Source organism: Choristoneura fumiferana, chromosome 18, assembly GCF_025370935.1.
Source record: "Choristoneura fumiferana chromosome 18, NRCan_CFum_1, whole genome shotgun sequence".
Lineage (NCBI taxonomy): Eukaryota > Metazoa > Arthropoda > Insecta > Lepidoptera > Tortricidae > Choristoneura > Choristoneura fumiferana.
In genome coordinates this window covers 1,381,131-1,400,384 of record NC_133489.1, presented here as the reverse complement: position 1 = coordinate 1,400,384, position 19,254 = coordinate 1,381,131, and the positions used below count along the sequence as shown (strand labels likewise).

Sequence of the window (19,254 nt, the reverse complement as noted above, 5' to 3'; positions counted from 1 at the left end):
GATATGGACATAAACAAAGTTTTAGCTATGTTAAAGTTTAATGTTCTAGCGAGAGTTAGTTCAACATAAAGTCAATGGATAAAATGCTGCCAGTTGTCACCATAGCGCCATTCAGTCGGCAACTCAGTTCAGTACCCCGTTTTAACTGGGTGAGACCAATAAGAGACGGACGGAGCGACAAAAAATATAACTAGCTTCCGAGATCAAAAGCGTAAAACGCGTCGCTATAACAGCAATTTCTTTATTATTTGACAAACAAGTAGTGCATGAAATGGCCATTTTTTAACTAAGGCGACACCTAGCGGCTCTTTCCATAACCTTTATCTTTTTATAGTTTTCATGACATTATTAACAGATGGCGTTAGTGCGCCCTATTCTATTGATATTTCTCAGCTATCGCGACAAATGCAGATTTAAACTAGACTTTCAACATTCTTAGGCGTTAAACAGAAAATTAGCAACATCTTAGTGATATTTCAATACTACTAAATTACATTCGATTGCAACCGTAATTTCAACAAGATTACGTCAAGTGAGATTTACTACCTGCTTAGTGGGCAGTAATTAAACTTTTACATACTTTTTAAAAATGGTCTTATTGAAAAAACGATTTATCACACGTGCGTCTATACTAACCAACAAACCAACGCGTCAAAAGCGATTTATTCGCCTCAAGCAAACCTTGAAACAAATACATTACGTACATATTATATTACTATGCTTACCCTGTATAATTACAAAAGAAATAGGCCAATAATTTTGATACAAATAAATGAGACAATCCGTTAACAAAAAAAACGCCCGGCTTTTACGCCCTAAAGTTTTCAAAAAGAACGTATCAGCCATTTGTTTGTCCTTTTCAAGTAAATTGTAGTAACTTACATTTGTAAAGTTTAAAATATGGCCTTTAGTTAATAATTTCGTTGGGTATAATATATAACCTTAAAAAAATATTTACTGTATATTTAAGTCCGTCATCACTTTTATCGCAGTTTCATTCGTTTATTTCGAAGAGCGATTTAAAATCCTAATGGTGTTTAGACTTTTTTTAACCGTATGAATTTGTACGTGAAAATTTAATATACTGTCAATCAGGATATAGGTAAGCCTTTTATATCACTCCTCGTAAGATGGCACAAAATATACTATCTTTGGGTCCACTTCCTACGAGAAAAAAGGAGGCAAAAACGCCATCGATAAAAAAGTAGTATTTTTTAAGATTTTTTTTAAACAATGCTTTCGGGTGCGCTGGACGGAATATATCTATTGGGTAAATGCACCAAATGTGCTACCAACTGGACCACGAGACTTCCAACCAACCCAACCGAAAAATTTATTCGCTTGTATACGCTAGTAGCAGCGTGTGGCGCCACCTATCGCAACTATCATAAGTCACGACTCCCAAGTTCCAAATCACATTGTAAAGGCGTAAGAAATGATGTACCACTTCTATATTTGTAATACTTTTCCTCAACTGAAAACTTAAAAAAACTTTTAGTTTTAAAAAATAAGAACAACTTTAAGAAAATATTTTATAAGTTTCAAATACCTGATGAAACTGGTATTTTTACCTCCCTTTTTCACTTGCGCTTCTCTTACTCAAAAACCGAAAGACTCCTTATCTCTAACGCGTATTGCTGAAGTACGAAAATACTATGAATATATTTTAATGGCACTTCTAATATTTTGTAATTTAATTTTACAAATGAAAGTTTGAACTTGAATGTGGATCTATATGACTTTGTAACATTTAATTTGGCCCAATTTTGTGTGTCAATTTCGTAACAGGGCCAAATGTAATGTGCCTAAGTTACAAGTAGATGTCGCAACTAGTAATTGAAATGTTCAATGCGAAATAAACCTTAAGCAGTCGATGTCAAGTTTTGTATTTCATTAGCAAAAAGAAACAAATGATCAACCAATGCTGCTTGAGCTGATGCAATGATGCTTGAAAAAGAAAAGAGATGAAAACATTCTTTTTTATTTATATAAACAGCTATGTAGCAATAACTTTACAACTATTAGATTAAAATTACATTTCAGTAGCGACACCCACTCACATTTTCTGTAAATTCATGAAACTCACAACCCACTACGGTAAAACTGTACACGAGATAATATAATCTAATTTTATACAATTTGCGAAACGATTATTTGAGATCTTATAAAAGAGGAACTTATAAAAAATGCTACTACTTAAACAATATTAAATAATAAGAACAAAATTTAAATATAACTAGTGCTTACAATGGCTTATATTAATTAATTAAACTAAATTAGTATTTCATAAAATAAAGAACAAATGCAAAATTGCAAGAGTACCTATTACATTTCACTTATAACAAAAAAAAAATGAGGCGGTTACGTCCTCAAATACTTCTAGACACTATTCATTCTAAAATCATAAAATGGCGTAACAACCAACAAATTTGATGTAACTCTCATTTAAATTGAGACGATATGAAATTTTCAGTGTAAAGTTTATCCAGCTGTTATTACTTTATTCATAAATAGAACAATAAATAATACCACCATAACAGCCAGTATCTTTCCGCCAAGAATGCCATAACCTTGTCCTGCTTTTAATATAATCAAAACTGAACTCCGTTAGTCAGGTAAATTCAATTTTGATTACATTTTCAATTACATAGAACTTTGGTTCTGAGTCGGGGACGAGACTCGGCTTTCGACAAACACGAAATTATAGTGTCGTTTCAAAATCGATATCCCATTTTGAATTACACTTCAAACTTATACTAGCTTTCGAGTCCTGAATGGTTACCGTATGAAATAAATTATTTTCGAAGTCATTAGTGACAAATCTAATTATTAATAACGCACCTTAAATTAATAAGGCGTTGAAATTTAAATTAAATATACCGTGAATTTGGTAAAAAATGCAATTGAAAATACACAAAAAAAAAACAAATACATATCATTTAACAGTAAAAAAATCTATCTACAATAATATTGTCAAGTTGACTAAACTATGGGCGTGCTCTTCGATGTTATGGGATAGAGTGATACGGCTAATGCCCTCTTGCTAAAGAAATTTCATAGAATTGATAGCGTACATAATATAAATAAAAATAATTTTAAAACTTTGAATAATTGATTGACTCTTAAATCATGACAATTAAAAATCAAGCCCTGAATTTGATGATATATGTTATTTTTTTCCTAATATTACGATGATACACTTTTAGAAACAAGACACTTTTATTTAATGATGTCTCAAGTTCAAGAATTTACAATTTTGCCACTTCAAGGAACGATTGTGAACTTTCAAAGAGCTTTTGGCACTTTTACATTATAAAAGCACCCGGGCTTAATATGTAATCATAATCATATGTTTTTCGATAGGAATCAAACAACATAAATAAATATAAACAATAATAAAAGAATTACTACGCCTTTTTTAACACTGGTTAATGATTTCTTAGTAGGTATCTCGTGAAATATAACCAGAGACGATCCGTGAAAAAATAGCCATATATAGAAGATATAGAATATACAGAATAATCTTATAAAAGAAATTAATAAATTACATGAAAAAAGAACTTCAAAAACACCACAGCCAATGCGGCGTCATTGGTCAATGAAAAATAAATAGAAGATTTACTAGGTTTTTACTAACAAAATTCCGGCCGGACTTCAATTTCCTACAGCATATTGTAAAATACGCCAGCAAATGCTCGTTAAAACGTTCAAACGAAACCTTTCACCAGTTATGGTAGATTTATTCTAAAAAAACATAGGAAACTAACCCTCCTTCATTACTTTTTTTCTTATAATTTGTGACAGAAATGAAGTGCGAATTTGAAAAAAAAAACCATAGACACAATAGAAGAAAATAAAGTTTTCACGGATCGCCCCCCACCACAGTATCCTGCTGTAAAGGGGGAAAGGAAAGTCAACTAGAAACTGTTGATCGAGCAATTTGGCCTTCGTTTTTTTCGATCAAGCTTTACAGAGTACCTCTGTATACATTCCGTAAGACAATAACCCAAATTGTCTCTAATCCCAAAGAAAATATCACTATGACAATGAAGGCTTCTTGACAGGCGATATCGCTAGATGGCGTTGGTGGCGAGAGGTCCGTTTGACGTCAGTCTTGCTTGCTATTGGCTCTTTTGGTTATTTTTCAATCAAAAACGTGACACTAGTGCCAAAGTTATCAGACCAATCGACCTACCGAACAACGGTTATCCATTAGTTCTTCAACCTCGACATTGGCGGAATCATTGATAGTATCGATTTTCTATAGAAATTACTGACAACAGACACGAAACGGGTCCGACACCCGACAAGTGGGAACGGGCTCTTACGTCAAAACTCCAGATTACTAACGCCATCTAGCGAGTTTCACCAAAACCTTGTACCTGTCTTCAGAGAGCACAGCCCATGCAGTGTTCCCCGGGTAGCAGCTAGAAGTTCTGCTGGCGTTTCCTCTTGAGGTCGATGGCTTCGAGGATGGGCTGCCGCTTGTGGTTGTATCGCGCCCGCAGCTGCTCTATTTCCGCCTCCATTTCGGAGTCCAGCCGCGCCATGCGGGCTTCTAGCTCGTTCACGGACAGGAATGTTAGCTGCGGAGATGATTGTGCATTCAGAGACGTTGATTAACACTATAGGAAATAAATAAATATCATTGGACAATTTGACACCAATGAGGGCTACCGTTTTAGCGCTCACCAGTTGGCGCCACTGTAGACAAAGGTCCTGCCTGAAGTATGAATATGGTTAGTTTGTTATTACGTGGGTAATCCATCATTTTACCGAAAATTGTTTCATCGATTATCGTTTCCCATAACACTATTCGCAGAATTTTGTTATCACTTAGAAATCATTTATCGAACTTCGTTTCATCGCTCATACAATTGGTCGAATTACCTTTTACCTACACAAGAATCAAGTCATCGAATTTTACTTCATCATTTTATTTCTATATCGACATAGTCGTTCATCGAATCACCTTTACTATAATTTTGGCTCATCGTAAGTTTCAGTTCCTAAAATTCTTATAGCACAGAAAATCGTTTCACCAGTGTTACTTTACTTGATAATACGTTTCTATGACAATGCGTTTCATCGAAACACTCTAATTTAATATTAGATGGTATAATATCATGCGTGCCAAATGCAAAAAAACATTTGATTTGTACGAGCAAGCAAGACCGTTCGGAGCAGAAGCCACTCGGATAGGTTAGGTTCAGAAGGCTAAGGGCGGGAGCGAAGCGGAGCGTAGCTCCCCGCCTTAGCGTTCGATGTTAGGTTTTTTTTATAGCAGCTCAGATAATATTGCTTCGCAAATGATCTTTGCTGTTGGATTCTTAAATAGAGGATAATTGTGTATTAACTTACGACTGACCGCAATATATACCCAGTGGCACAAAATTTGTCCCACCCTTCATACAATAACAAATGCATCGTTCGATGAAACGTGACCCCGATAAGACATTGTTCGTGGCAATGTCAAAGTCAAAGTCAAAGTCAAAATATCTTATTCAATTTAGGCTATAACAAGCACTTATGAATGTCAAGAAAAATCTACCACCGGTTCGGAAAAACCTCTGCTGAGAAGAATCCGGCAAGAAACTCAACGAGGTATATAATATATATTTTTTTTAAAACAGATTTACAATATTATTAAATGATATGTATACATCACAAGTATTTAACACACTTTATTTTAACACAGTAGGTTCGCTATTTGAAGGGATCGCTAATGCGGATCGGAATTATTTCCAAATATCCCTGTCCATGATATAATCATTAACTTTATAATACGCCTTTGATATTAATGTCTTCAATAATAATATATAGGGCGTACCGTCCGTGAATCATGTTTCAATCGTTTGATACTATTTAATAACTGATAATTCTATGACAGGTACCTTCGATGAATCGTTACGCTACGATTGGAGACAGATTCGATGCAATTTACGATGAAGAGTTGTTCGATTATATAAAAAGTAATGAATTGAAGATTATGTAATTCGAAAAAAAAGGTAATGTTATTCGTGGAATAGTTTTCGATGAAATGAAAATCGACGTAAAAATTTTCGATATAATGATAGCTACTCTATTACGTGCGTGAAAACAAAATTTACATTTAAATCATATTTGATCCCTTAAAACCGTACCATAAAAATATCGAGAATGCTACAGTGTTGCGTAGTCCCATTTTCTTCGGAAAAAAGGGAGTACAAAGGTTTCCAAAAGACAAAACTGTCTCAAAACACAGACATTCATTGCCCCGTAACGCATATTTGCCATAATTAATTTCAGATATCGCAAAATATTCACAAAACTATTCTAATTATAATAAACCCGCGTAGCTCACCCAAAACAGTGACATTTGACATTTTGGAGACCTCACGCTACACTAGCGCCTCTAGCGGCGAATTCATACGCGATAGCCCTCATTGACTTAGTCCCATACTAAGCAAAGCCTGTATTATGGAGGGGGGTTTGATAAGTCAGTGACTTTGAGTAAAAAAAACATTTTCACGTAGTTTTTTTTATGTAGTTCGGACGGCAATACGTGTCGTGTCGAGACAAAAAAATGTTTAGTCAGCAAAGAAGCTTGCATTCATTTTTATTTCTTTTACAAAAACTAATGTTAATATAAACAACAAAAAATACACAAAAAAGCACGTTTAGTAACTACATGATTTAAATCTATAATTATAAAGGCACAACAATCACCTAACACACTCACTACTCGTTCGTTTACAAAATTAGTCACAATTTTGCTTCAAAAATATAATTTTTATGGTTCCGTAGCTCGAAAATAAAAAAAGGAATCCTTATAAGATTTGTATATTCCACATCGCATGGAAGGCAAAATCAAGGCGTGAAATGCACGTGAAACACTTTTTTTCATGGACTTTACAACCGTTAGAAAAAAAAGTTTATGAACTCACTACATTAAAAGATTCCAGGCACTTCCAGTTGACTTAGAACCATGAAATATGACAAAAAAACTTCGGCGCTAGCAAAAGTAAAGAAAAAAACTCCCTATATTCATAAAACTAACTACTCATTGTGGGGGGGGGATCAATATAGTTACGTCACATATTTTGGTTGGGGGGGAAATCTGATGACACATTAACAAAAACAAACAATTCGTATTTCCGTTAATTGGGTGGGGTTCTGAGGCGTTTCAACGTCAAATACGGAACCGTCAGCGCGCGGGTCCGCCACGCACACCACACACCACCGTTATAATCCACCCTGCACACGCATGCAACGCAAGCCGTGCTGACTTACGCGCGACCGTACCCGGCGCTACCAGAGACAGTCAGTGAGTGGTGTCGAGCGGCAGTAAGTTGACCACGTGCAGTTGACTTACGAATTCCATATTGCCGTCTTCCACCAGGGCTCGTTGGAACGCCAGAGCTCCGGCCTCCCCCGCCATGCCTTCGACCCTGGGTACAAAACAACCATCATATTATTACAAGTCCTGGGGGGGCTACTACGAAATTAGAAGTTCGTATCGTACCGTCCCTCTCGTTTTCTCGTAAGATTTTGTCATTTGGTGCAAATGGAAAAAGGACAACTCAAACAATTTCGCAGGTGGTAGGACCTTGTGCAAGGTCCGCCCGGATTGCTACCACCATCTTGCTCGCTAATCCTCCCGTGAAGCAGCAGTGCTTGCACTGTTGTGTTTCGGCGTGGAGAGTAAGACAGCCGGTGAAATTACTGGCACTTGAGGTATCCCATCTTAGGCCTCTAGGTTGGCAACGCATCTGCAATACCCCTGGTGTTGCAGATGTTTATGGGCGGTGGTGATCTCTTACCATCAGGAGACCCACTTGCTCGTTTGCCATACAGTCGAATAAAAAAAATAAAAAAACTCGAAATTATACCTCAATTCAGCTTTAATTAAACTTAAATGAACCCTGTTTTGATGATGATGATGATGATGATTGATGATGGCTAACCTGACAGTGTCATCCCCCGGCAGCCGCAGCGGGCCGGTGAGCGTGCCGTTGCCGATGTTGAGATGATTCACTTCCTTCTTGTCGAAGTGGTCCAAGAACAGCGGCCGGTACTTCGGCCGGTTTGTGTCCATCGGGTCTGTGTCGTGGCCTACACAAATAGAAATATGATTAAAACCAACAACCGTTCAGATAACACTAGTAACAGGGTCACAGAAATAGTAATAGCTTATGATCACAAAGCTAGTGATAGGGGCGCGGAACTAGTAATAGGATCGCAGAACTAGTAATATAATCATAGATGTAGTTATAGAGGCACAGAACTGACAGAACTAGTAGTAGGAACACAGAACTGGTAGTTAGTAGGTAGGGGCACAGAAGTAGTAATAGGGACACAGAACTAGTAATAGGGACACAGAACTGGTAGTAGGGGCACAGAACTAGTAATAGGGACACAGAACTGGTAGTAGGGGCACAGAACTAGTAATAGGGACACAGAACTGGTAGTAGGGGCACAGAACTAGTAATAGGGACACAGAACTGGTAGTAGGGGCACAGAACTAGTAATAGGGACACAGAACTGGTAGTAGGGGCACAGAACTAGTAATAGGGACACAGAACTGGTAGTAGGGGCACAGAACTAGTAATGGGGACACTGAACTGGTAGTAGGGGCACAGAACTAGTAATAGGGACACAGAACTGGTAGTAGGGGCACAGAACTAGTAATGGGGACACAGAACTGGTAGTAGGGGCACAGAACTAGTAATAGAGACACAGAACTGGTAGTAGGGGCACAGAACTAGTAATAGGGACACAGAACTGGTAGTAGGGGCACAGAACTAGTAATAGGGACACAGAACTGGTAGTAGGGGCACAGAACTAGTAATAGGGACACAGAACTGGTAGTAGGGGCACAGAACTAGTAATAGAAACACAGAACTGGTAGTAGGGGCACAGAACTAGTAATAGGGACACAGAACTGGTAGTAGGGGCACAGAACTGGTAGTAGGGGCACAGAACTGGTAGTAGGGGCACTGAACTAATAATAAGGCCACATAACTAGTAATAGAATCACAGAAATAGTAACAGGAGCACAGAAGTAGTAATAAGGTGATAGAATAAGATACAACAGATGGCAACGGACTCACGTTTCATGGTGGCGAGGTCGCCGTCCGGTTCGTTGATGACCATGGTCCCCAGGTCGTGCGTGAGGTCCGCGGTGCCGTCCCTGTCCCTGTCCCTGTCCCTGTCCCTCGCCGGCACGAGCGTGCCATCGTCGCGCTTCTTCATCGTCGCGTCCTCGTAACCGTCGCCCTGGTAACAAATACACCAAAATCATAAATAAAACTAAAATGGCTACACTACGAAGAAATCACGAAAGAAGAGCTTACAGCCGCGATGATGTTCCCGTCAGGCGTGACGGTGGGCGCGGCCCGGAAGGCCTGGGACTCCCGGATCTCGCGCGCCTCCGCTATCATGCTGCTCAGGATTGACGGGTGCTTCGCGTTGCCTGCGACAAACGAGGCGAATGGGGGTGACCGTTCCGATAATCGGAGGGCATTGTGTTTTGCCGAAACACATTCAAGATCAGAATCGACGGTATATCGCTAGATGGCGTTAGTATCGTGAGTTCCGTTTGACGTTTGCTTGTGATTGGTTAAAAACTAAACGAGCCAATCGCAAGCAAACGTCAAACGGACCTCACGATATTAACGCCATCTAGCGATATTTTGCCTCTGTGAAATCCCTCATTACACTATCAGGTTGTGGCACATGCACCAATAGGGCATATTAGGCAAAGCTCTGCGCAGGGGGCGACACTAGCGCAAACCTCCATTAGTTCTCTTATATTTTGTCACCATGACAGATCATGACCAAAGTGTATTAGTACCTATAGAAATTATATATTTTTAGTAACAAAATAACATGATATTTACATCGATAGTAACGATAGAGCTATATTTAAAAAAAAATGATATTATGGTATTTAAGATGCTCAAAAAACCGTTTACGGTTTGTTGCTAGTGCTGCACTCTGACGGCAGAAAATTGCAGTAATATTCCCTATTAAATATTTTAGCAAGGTATGCATTCTGTTTAGATAATGTAATACTGGCGTTTTGCTGTCAATGAGGGCTATCGCGTATGAATTCGCCGCTAGAGGCGCTAGTGTAGCGTGAGGTCTCCGAAATGTCAAATCTCATAGTTTTTGGGTGAGCTACGCGGGTTTATTTAGAATTAGAATAATTTTGTGAATATTTTGCAATATCTGAAATTAATTATGGCAAATATGCGTTCCGGGGCAATGAATGTCTGTGTCTTGAGACAGTTTTGTCTTTCGGAAACCTTTGTCCTCCCTTTTTTCCGAACAAAACGGGGACTATGCAACACTGTGGCATGCTCGATATTTATATGGTACGGTTTTAAGGTGTATTAAATATGATTTTAATCTAAACTTTGTTTTCACGCCCGTAATAACAGACTTTCAAAACCATACCTAATAACCTCACGCAACAGTGCGCCATCTAGTGAGACAAAAAACGATAGCTCTCATTGGACTTTCATCTATAAACGTCGAAGCCCAACTGACAAATACGAACTATAAGTGTAGAGTTCCAAAGTACTGTATTAGGAAAACACACGAATATTTTTTGAAATAATGAAATTTTTCAAAAATTGCAATGAACAACCTGTGTATGGACATTTTTGAAAATGAGGACATTACTTATGGCAGGGTTTCTCAAACTTTCGGCTCCACGTACCCCTGTTAAACTTTCCAGGTGACAGCGAACCCCTTAACTAATTAAATCCCCCCCCCCTCTTCTAACCTCCCAAAGAAAACAATAAAATTGACTGTTGAACGATGAAATAAGTCGCGCGCGCGCCACCATGTGTGCCGCCAGTGACTGCCAGTCATTACGCCACCATTACGTAAATCTTGTCGCGAACCCCCTGCCGTCGAATGGCGAACCCCTAGGGGTTCGCGTACCCCACTTTGCGAAACCCTGACTTATGCAAGTGACTGTACTGTTCAATAGATAAGAGTGTTAGACAAACCGATGAACTCGTGCGTAAGCAGGTACTCCGCCGTGGCTCTCTCCTCGGGGTTCTTTATAAGGCACTGCGTTACGAAATCGATGAACTCCGGTGACCATTGGTCGGGCTCTCTGGAATACAGACGCGAAAAATTTTCAATACGTATATAAATAAAGCATCTTTAAAAAAAGAGATTAGTAGATTGTACGACAACGAGCCTCAAGCGAGGGTTGATAGTAAAGTCGAGGGTAAAATAAGTTTTTCACACCTCTCCTTCAGAAAAGTAACTTTTCCTCCCTGACGAGAGGGAGCAAAGTGCAACTTTTCTGTTCAAGGCTTTTCTAAGTGTTTTATTGCAAATGCCATTTTTTGAAGTTGATAATTGTAAAGCCACACCATTTTCTATGCTGGTTGTTCTTTAATAATATTTAGAATTTATTTTTTCAAGTTTCTTAATGCTCGGTGTGAAAAGTTGTATGAGCCACTCGGGATCAAAATTATTTTCATCTTGGGCGTTAACACTTGAATCCCTCATTACGCTCAGGATTCTACTTAAAAATCCCTCGCTACGCTCAGGATTCTATTGTAGAATCCTTCGCTACATTCTGGATTCAATGTACGCCCTCGCCGTAAATACACCATTTTGCTCCCTTGTGACACAAATAACTATTAAGTTATGCGAAGGAGGGCAGGGGCTTAGTGGGGATAATAAAGATGGTCTGCATGGGGTTTATATCACCATACAAGTGCGTGTAAATAATAACCTGAAGGAGGGCGGGGGCTTGGTGGGGATCATGAAGATGGCCCGCATGGGGTGTATGTCCCCGTATGGGGGCTTCCCCTCGGCCATCTCGAGCGCCGTGATGCCGAGCGACCAGATGTCGGCCACGCAGTCGTAGCCGATCTCCTGGATCACCTCGGGGGCCATCCAGAACGGCGTGCCGATCACAGTGTTGCGTTTCGCCATTGTGTCCTGAAATTAATATATATACAACTAGTATCGTGCTCAGAGAATTAGTTCGCTGAAGTGGCGTGGGGCTGGCCACGTCTGTCGCAGGACCGATAAACGGTGGAGTAGACGAGTCTTCATTCGTGATGTAACATGAAAAAAAAACGGTTTTTTTCATAATGTTAAAAAAACCATGAAAAAAAACTTTGTAGCCTTGTTTTTTTTCTAACTAGTTTTTTTTTTCAGAAATAAAATCAATAGGAAATCCATTGTTTTATCAATAAATTGAGGTATATTTTCTAATTTCTTACATTTTACTAAAATAGCAAATCGAATTAAGTACTCATGAATAAATTAAACAAAAATTTAATCTTCCTTTGTGTCAATGTCAGTAGATTGCCAATATATTCATGTAAACTTGGTACAGTCACCAGCATTAATATCTGCCACAGCGGAGCGTGCAAAAATATCTGACACGTCCTTCCGGCCCTAGAAATAGAGTCGTATCAGATATTTATGCACGCTTGTTGTGTCGGATATTGGTGCTGGTGACTGTAATATTCAACCAAAACGGTATGGTAGATTTATAAATAAATAAAAAACTAATATTAACTCTTAGGTATTCATCTTTTACGGAAACTGCCTTTTTAATTTAAAATTCTGTACTCTTGAAAAAAAAAATGCTGCAGAAAAAAAACGTGTTTTTTTCTGTTTTTTTTTTCACGATAGAAAAAAAACTGTTTTTTTGCAACACTAGTCCTCGTATGGAGACCACGGACGGAAAACGTAGTGCAGGGTCCTGAGGCACGGTGGACGGACGACCTTAAGAGGATCGCTGGCGGCGGATGGATTCGAGGGGCTGAAGACAGAGTTGTGGCGTGCCATGGAACAGGCCTATGTCCAGCAGTAGACTGCTGTAGGCTGATGATGATGCTGAAGTATCGTGAGGTCCGTTTGATTTAACAAACCCTCATTATAAAGCGTGTAAAAACACTTACAGTGAGCTGTCCAGCGACCCCAAAGTCAGCCAACTTAGCGTGCCCCTCGGTGTTCAACAGGATGTTCCCGGCCTTGATGTCGCGATGGATCTTGCGCCGGCGGTGCAGATACTCCAGCCCCTTCAGCGTGTCACACAGTATGGTGGCTATTTCGTCCTCGGATAGGGTCTTCTTGCGCAGACGCATGATGTCCGATACGGAGCCGGCGCCGCAGTATTCCATTACGATCTAGAAAAATAATTATTCAACATTATGGAAACAGAATATATATAAAAAACTACAATACAATACTGGTTGGCAAAAGAAATAAAAGAACATTGAATTTAAAGAATCAAAAAACCCGACTGCCTTACAAACTAAAAGGAAGAAAATAAGTCTAGTAGTCTAGAACTCTGCCAAGAAGCGCATTTAAGGTTCAACAGTCGGGACCCATTACCAAGATTTTTTGAGCTGGTTACGATTTGAATGGGTCCCGACTGTTGAACCTTAAATGAGCTTCTTGACAGAGTTCTAGACTACTAGACTTATTTTCTTCCTTTTAGTTTTTAAGGCAGTTGGGTTTTTTGTTTCTTTATATTTAATGTTTTTTTTTTGTAAATTTGATGTTTAGAAGAATTATAACCCGTATATATTTAGAATGGGCTAATTATTAGCTTTCATTTGATACTCATATTGTTACAATACATTTTTTTTTCATTCCTCCGAGCTCCGCCATATTTTTATCGCAGACGCCATATTGAAACATTATATACCCGATGCCACTCCGACAGTTATGACGAACTCAACGATACCTCATATGTTAAAATCCGTCTAGCCGTTTAGGCTGCAGCGAGAACCAAAGAAATGGACATACATACATACATACGCTCGAAAAACATAACCCTCCTTCGGGCAGTCAGGTAAAAAGGAAGAAACATATGTTAAAATCCGTCTAGCCGTTTAGGCTGCAGCGAGAACCAAAGAAATGGACATACATACATACATACGCTCGAAAAACATAACCCTCCTTCGGGCAGTCAGGTAAAAAGGAAGAAACTTGTAAAGGTGTAATCAAAATGAAAACGTTTATTCTGTAAATAGATCGCAAGTGGCACTCTGACATGCCACTTTTTACACTACCAGCGGCCAGCTTTCGGAAAGACCACCATTGCCAAGAATGCACAACACCAGCGGACGACGGACTATTATTATTTACTAAAGCGAATAATCTGAAGAGAATAATAAAAAGGACCCCGGACCTAAAGTATGGAAAATGTGGTTTCAGTTAAATATCCTGAGATTTTGATATGTTAGTAGTGATGTCAAAGTCCTGAAAAGAAATCTCTAAAAGCTAAACTAAACTCTGAAAGGGACTTGAGAACAGAGGTAGCACCCTTGGAGACTTTGGTTCAGGACTGTGAAATCTATAACATATCAAAATCTCAGGGTCCTTTAACAAATTGAATTCGTGGAGGCGTGGAGGCTTGAAGAGGTTTTTTTTTATTCTACTGGATGGAAAACGAGCAAGTGGGTCACCTGATGGTAAGAGATCACCACCGCCCATAAACATCTGCAACACCAGGGGTATTGCAGATGCGTTGCCAACCTAGAGGCCTAAGATGGGATACTTCAACTGTCAGTAATTTCACCGGCTGTCTTACTCTCCACGCCGATACACAACAGTGCAAGCACTGCTGCTTCACGGCAGGATTAGCGAGCAAGATGGTGGTAGCAATCCGGGCGGACCTCGCACAAGGTCCTACCACCTGGAAACGTTTTTAGGAAACCCATGGCAGTTCCGTTTCCCTTTTCAGGTTCAAAGAGGCTTCACTCCACTTACTTACCCATAGGTCGGTGTTTTTGAAATAACTGCCATAGTATTTGACGACGTACGGGCTGTCGCACTGCTGCATGATGGATATCTCCTTGATGATCTCCTGCAGGTCCGTGTCCACCGGCACCTGCTTGATGGCCAACACCTGCCCGCTCTCCTTGTGGAGAGCCTGGAAACAACAACCAACCAACAACCAGGTGTAAACATCGACATCTATGTACCTATAGACTGCATGTTTCTTACATCAAAACGGCGGACAATAGTACATTGTGTCTTAAAGGCGGTAAATAAGGAATTACGAACGAGAGTCTATTAGAAGCCCGAAGTCGAAGACTGAGGGCTTTAATGAGTCAATGTTCGTAATTCTGTGGTAATTCTAGTACCGCCCGTGCGATATACAATGTTTTTCATCACATTTGCGAGTAAATTTTTATATTTCTAAAAGAAAAAATATATCATTTTAAAATTGTTTTTTTGGAATCTTTTTGTATTTTTTATTTCAATTGTCCAGCAGTGGTGTAGCGGTATAGCACGTGGCACGGAATGCCGAGGACCTGGGTTCAATTCCCAGTGCTGGTCTTATTTATCTGGTTTTTCTGTGCATCTATATTTCAGTTTGTATTTTCAATATATCATTTTTCCAAATATTGGCGATACCTTAGGCTGCGCTCTTGGTAGCGCCGCCCTCCCCCTCCCCCTCCCGCAGCAAGCGCCGCAACGTGCGTGTGCATGTGGTCCTGCAGCAGCGCGCGCTGCACCATCAGTACGGGCCGGACTCATTTACCGACCACGGGTTTCATGACAAGCACATTAAGGTCGAGGGTTTTATTTGGGGGGTTGCAATCAAGGTAGCCTGCATGTTACGACACTGTTTACGTGCAAGTGTGATGAAAAATTTATTCACAGCGCGGATTTGTGAACCTTTCACTATAGTTTGTTGACGTCCGTGACAGGGGTTGTGTCAAAGTAATATTGATGATTTGCGCCGTGCGTTTTGTTCCGAACAGCCGGTCCAGTGTCGTAAGGTACCATCAGCCAAATAAGTGTTCTATCAATTTTCAAACAAGTTCCTATCAAATGAATATGTCGTTAAAGTCGAACTTTCAAGTTGACAGACACGTCTATTGGCATTATTGTTTTATGACATGCAAACGATTATCAACTTTAGGGTAGGGTGGTAGACCACATATTTGGCTGATGGTACATAGACATCAATGGGTATAAAGCAGAGTTTTCACCAATGTGCGAGGATGTGTTGCGAGGCGTGTGTTTTTCATGAACCAATAGAAACGCTTCATTTACTCATCCTTGTTCCGCTCAGCTGTTTTCACCAGGATGTGTAAATGAAGTATTTCTATTGGTTAATGAAAAAAAATCCTCATAACACAGTCTTCGCACATTATTACGCATAAAACTAAACTCTTGGTTCTCGAACGGGCCCAAAGGTCCATTCTAAAAGTACTATTGGGTAAACATAAAAGATATAGCACTTCTGACGTTTATAGAGATTCTGGTGTTCTTACAGTTAGGTATATATTTCAAATTGTATCTTGAAAATTCATAGAAATTTAAAGCAAGATCAAACTATATTAAAAAAACGTAATCCCTATTATTATGTAATAAAAATATCTAAAACTAGAACAAATTTTGCTAAAAAGCAATTTGAAATAGCATCTGCATTACTTTATAATAAAATAAATAGGATAACGAAAATGTGTCTGGTTAATAATTTCATTTTACAAGCTTTTATTTAGTTTCACCTGTCCCGTTGTCTGTCTGTCTGTAATCAAATCTTGCAAGTTGAATTCGACCAACTACCAATACTAGGATTGACTTGAAAATTGGTATAATCTGGTAGTGACATCCTGGTAGACTGGCCAGGATCGTCTCAACTCTTCAAACGGCTAATGGCATATCGACCTGAAATTAGGTATGAAAATGTAGTTTGGCTGACGATACAAGAACATTCAACAAAAAGTACAGTTAGCAAAAAAAGCTTGTATTCAAAATATTTTTTTTCATCATCATCATCATCATCATCAGCCCGAAGACGTCCACTGCTGGACAAAGGCCTCCCCCTTAGAACGCCACAATGAACGACAACTTGCCACTTGCATCCACCGGTTTCCCGCTACTCTCACGATGTCGTCAGTCCACCTGGTGGGAGGCCTGCCAACGCTTCGTCTTCTGGTTCGTGGTAATATTTTTTTTTTTACCAAAAACTTTTTAAACCTCAAAGACCAGTATTGTTGCCAGCGTTACCTTATACACGCTGCCATAGGAGCCTTCTCCGAGCTTGCATATGATGTCGAACACCTCCTCCGGCTGCCTAGTAAGACTCTCCTCAGAGAGCTTCTTCAGCTCGCTGTAACAACATAAAAGCTCGGTCACGACACGGTCTCTCTTTACTATTTTGTCGGGCGACAGTTCAAACGCCGACTATACAGATCGGCAAAAAACCTGGCCCTCAAATGTATACAGAATCGGTAATTTTGTATGAAGGGTGGGCCAAATTTTGTGCCGCTGAGTATACAATACAATACAATACAAATATTCTTTATTGCACACCATAAAGCAGTACAAAAAACTTATGATATAAACACAAAACATATATATGTTATTGTAAACAAAAAAAATGTGACACTCAGAATACAAATGACTGAAAAAGCTTCCTTAGTTAAATAGCTTTCTTATGAGACTATAAATATGTTATTACATATTATATCATCCAACATTAACTGAGCACAAAATACTAATTTTGTATAACATTCAAAGCTCTGTATTCTGTAAAATAAAGTTTCTTAGATTTTTTTTCTATTTTGTATCACACTTTAATAGGTCATATGTCAGTTTATCATCTCACACATCTTTTCCCTCAACCTTGATAAACTCAACTCCGTGATTAATTAGATGAAAAGATCAATGCCCAAAAAAAAACTTCCCAACCCAATCCAATCAAACAGTTCTAGTGAGTTCATTTTTGTCACGCAATGTGGCATCATTATGACATAATGACAAGCTGCGTATGATATGGTGCAACAGAGTCAACGACCTGCTATCGTTAAGGGTGGCCATCGCCCCTGCGCATTGCAGTAAACGTAACTGTATTTTGTCATATTACAAGCGGTTTGTAATTTTGTTGTAGGTATGATTGATTCGATTCACTGTCATTCAGTACCAGCACCAATCGATATCTGACACAACAAGCATTTGTGTTTGCTTTTCAAAATTGAATTATCATCATCATCATCCCAGCCTATATACGTCCCACTGCTGGGCACAGGCCTCCTCTCAGAACAAGAGGGCTTGGGCTATAGTTCCCACGCGGGCCCAGTGCGGATTGGGAACTTCACACGCACCATTGAATTGCTTCGCAGGTTTGTGCAGGTTTTCCTCACGATGTTTTCCTTCACCGCAAAGCTCGTGGTAAATTTCAAATGTAATTCCGCACATGAATTTGGAAAAACTCAGAGGTGCGAGCCGGGGTTTGAACCCACGACCCTCTGTTTGAGAGGCGATAGGTCAAACCACTAGGCCACCACGGCTTCTTCTTCTTAATTGAATTATGCTGAAAAGTATTTAGGACCACCTTTTTTTCGTTGTGAATTTATTTACGATATAAACAAAGGGCAAAATTAATTACGAAATAAGTGAATTTACTGGGAGTCCAACATTATTAAATACAAATACGCATTCCTTTCTTACGGCCTTTCTGTCCCCGTGTGGTGTCGCGTTAGAATACACCTCTCCATTCCTTCCGTGGATGTCGTAAGAGGCGACTGAGGATATAGGTTAAGGTATACCGTAGGCGACAGGCTAGCAACCTGTCACTATTGTACCGTTTTTGTCAAACTTAAAACCTAAAATTGTGTAAAAGTGGCTCCGAAGCGGTAACGTTTTCCCCCCATTTGGGAATACAGGCGCGATGTTTTTTTTATGTGAGTGTGTGGCCTATCTGCCTTTACCATTATTTGACTTTTTTTTTGACGTATTTCAACAGTAAATCATTTAATTAGGTTTGTATTCATTGTGTTTTAGGTAATTAGAGACTCGATCCCGCGCCCCCGCACCCCCGCGCTCGATATACCTAACACTTTATCTCATATCGACCGGCGAACTTAAACAAATAACGTTATGTCAACATTCACTACAGAATACCTCGTAAACATACTCAATCAATCATACAATTATACACTTGAAATATTGACATCAGCTGTTCAAATAATTACAAGTTCTATCTCTGAGCCATCGTATAGAGGGGTTCGAATGGTGTCTAAAGCCCAATCTAGATCTAGAATAAGAGAAATAGAATAATTTTTAATTAGCAACAAAGTTACACAGTGCACAAACATTACAAAAATACACAAATTGTGACTTTTCGGCGGCGCGGCCTTCGCTGTAGACTCTAGGTCTCTATCGCGAGTGCCAAATCCGCAAGCCATATTCGCTTTTATATTAGCTCGTGGAAGGGTCCGTCGACGGGTACGTCGTGGAAGACATTATATATATATACAG

General features: G+C 39.4%; 1 protein-coding gene across 4 annotated transcripts in view; it reads right to left on the bottom strand.

Moving 5' to 3' along the window:
* Nucleotides 1-1,965: 1,965 nt before the first annotated feature.
* Nucleotides 1,966-19,254, bottom strand: part of hpo (serine/threonine-protein kinase hippo) — a 126,823-nt gene continuing 109,534 nt past the window's right edge. For 3 of the 4 annotated variants that reach the window (XM_074101999.1, XM_074102000.1, XM_074101998.1), the window contains exons 2-11: nt 17,002-17,104; nt 14,750-14,908; nt 12,927-13,154; nt 11,744-11,952; nt 11,001-11,110; nt 9,336-9,454; nt 9,093-9,258; nt 7,947-8,094; nt 7,355-7,430; nt 1,966-4,586 (exon numbers count right to left, since the gene is read on the bottom strand). In XM_074101999.1, coding sequence (XP_073958100.1) covers nt 4,428-4,586; nt 7,355-7,430; nt 7,947-8,094; nt 9,093-9,258; nt 9,336-9,454; nt 11,001-11,110; nt 11,744-11,952; nt 12,927-13,154; nt 14,750-14,908; nt 17,002-17,104 — 1,477 coding nt within the window. In that variant the 3' untranslated portion in view covers nt 1,966-4,427. Of the gene's footprint in view, nt 4,587-7,272; nt 7,431-7,946; nt 8,095-9,092; nt 9,259-9,335; nt 9,455-11,000; nt 11,111-11,743; nt 11,953-12,926; nt 13,155-14,749; nt 14,909-17,001; nt 17,105-19,254 lie in introns of all 4 variants that reach the window. The other variant, XM_074102001.1, reaches the window with a different exon arrangement.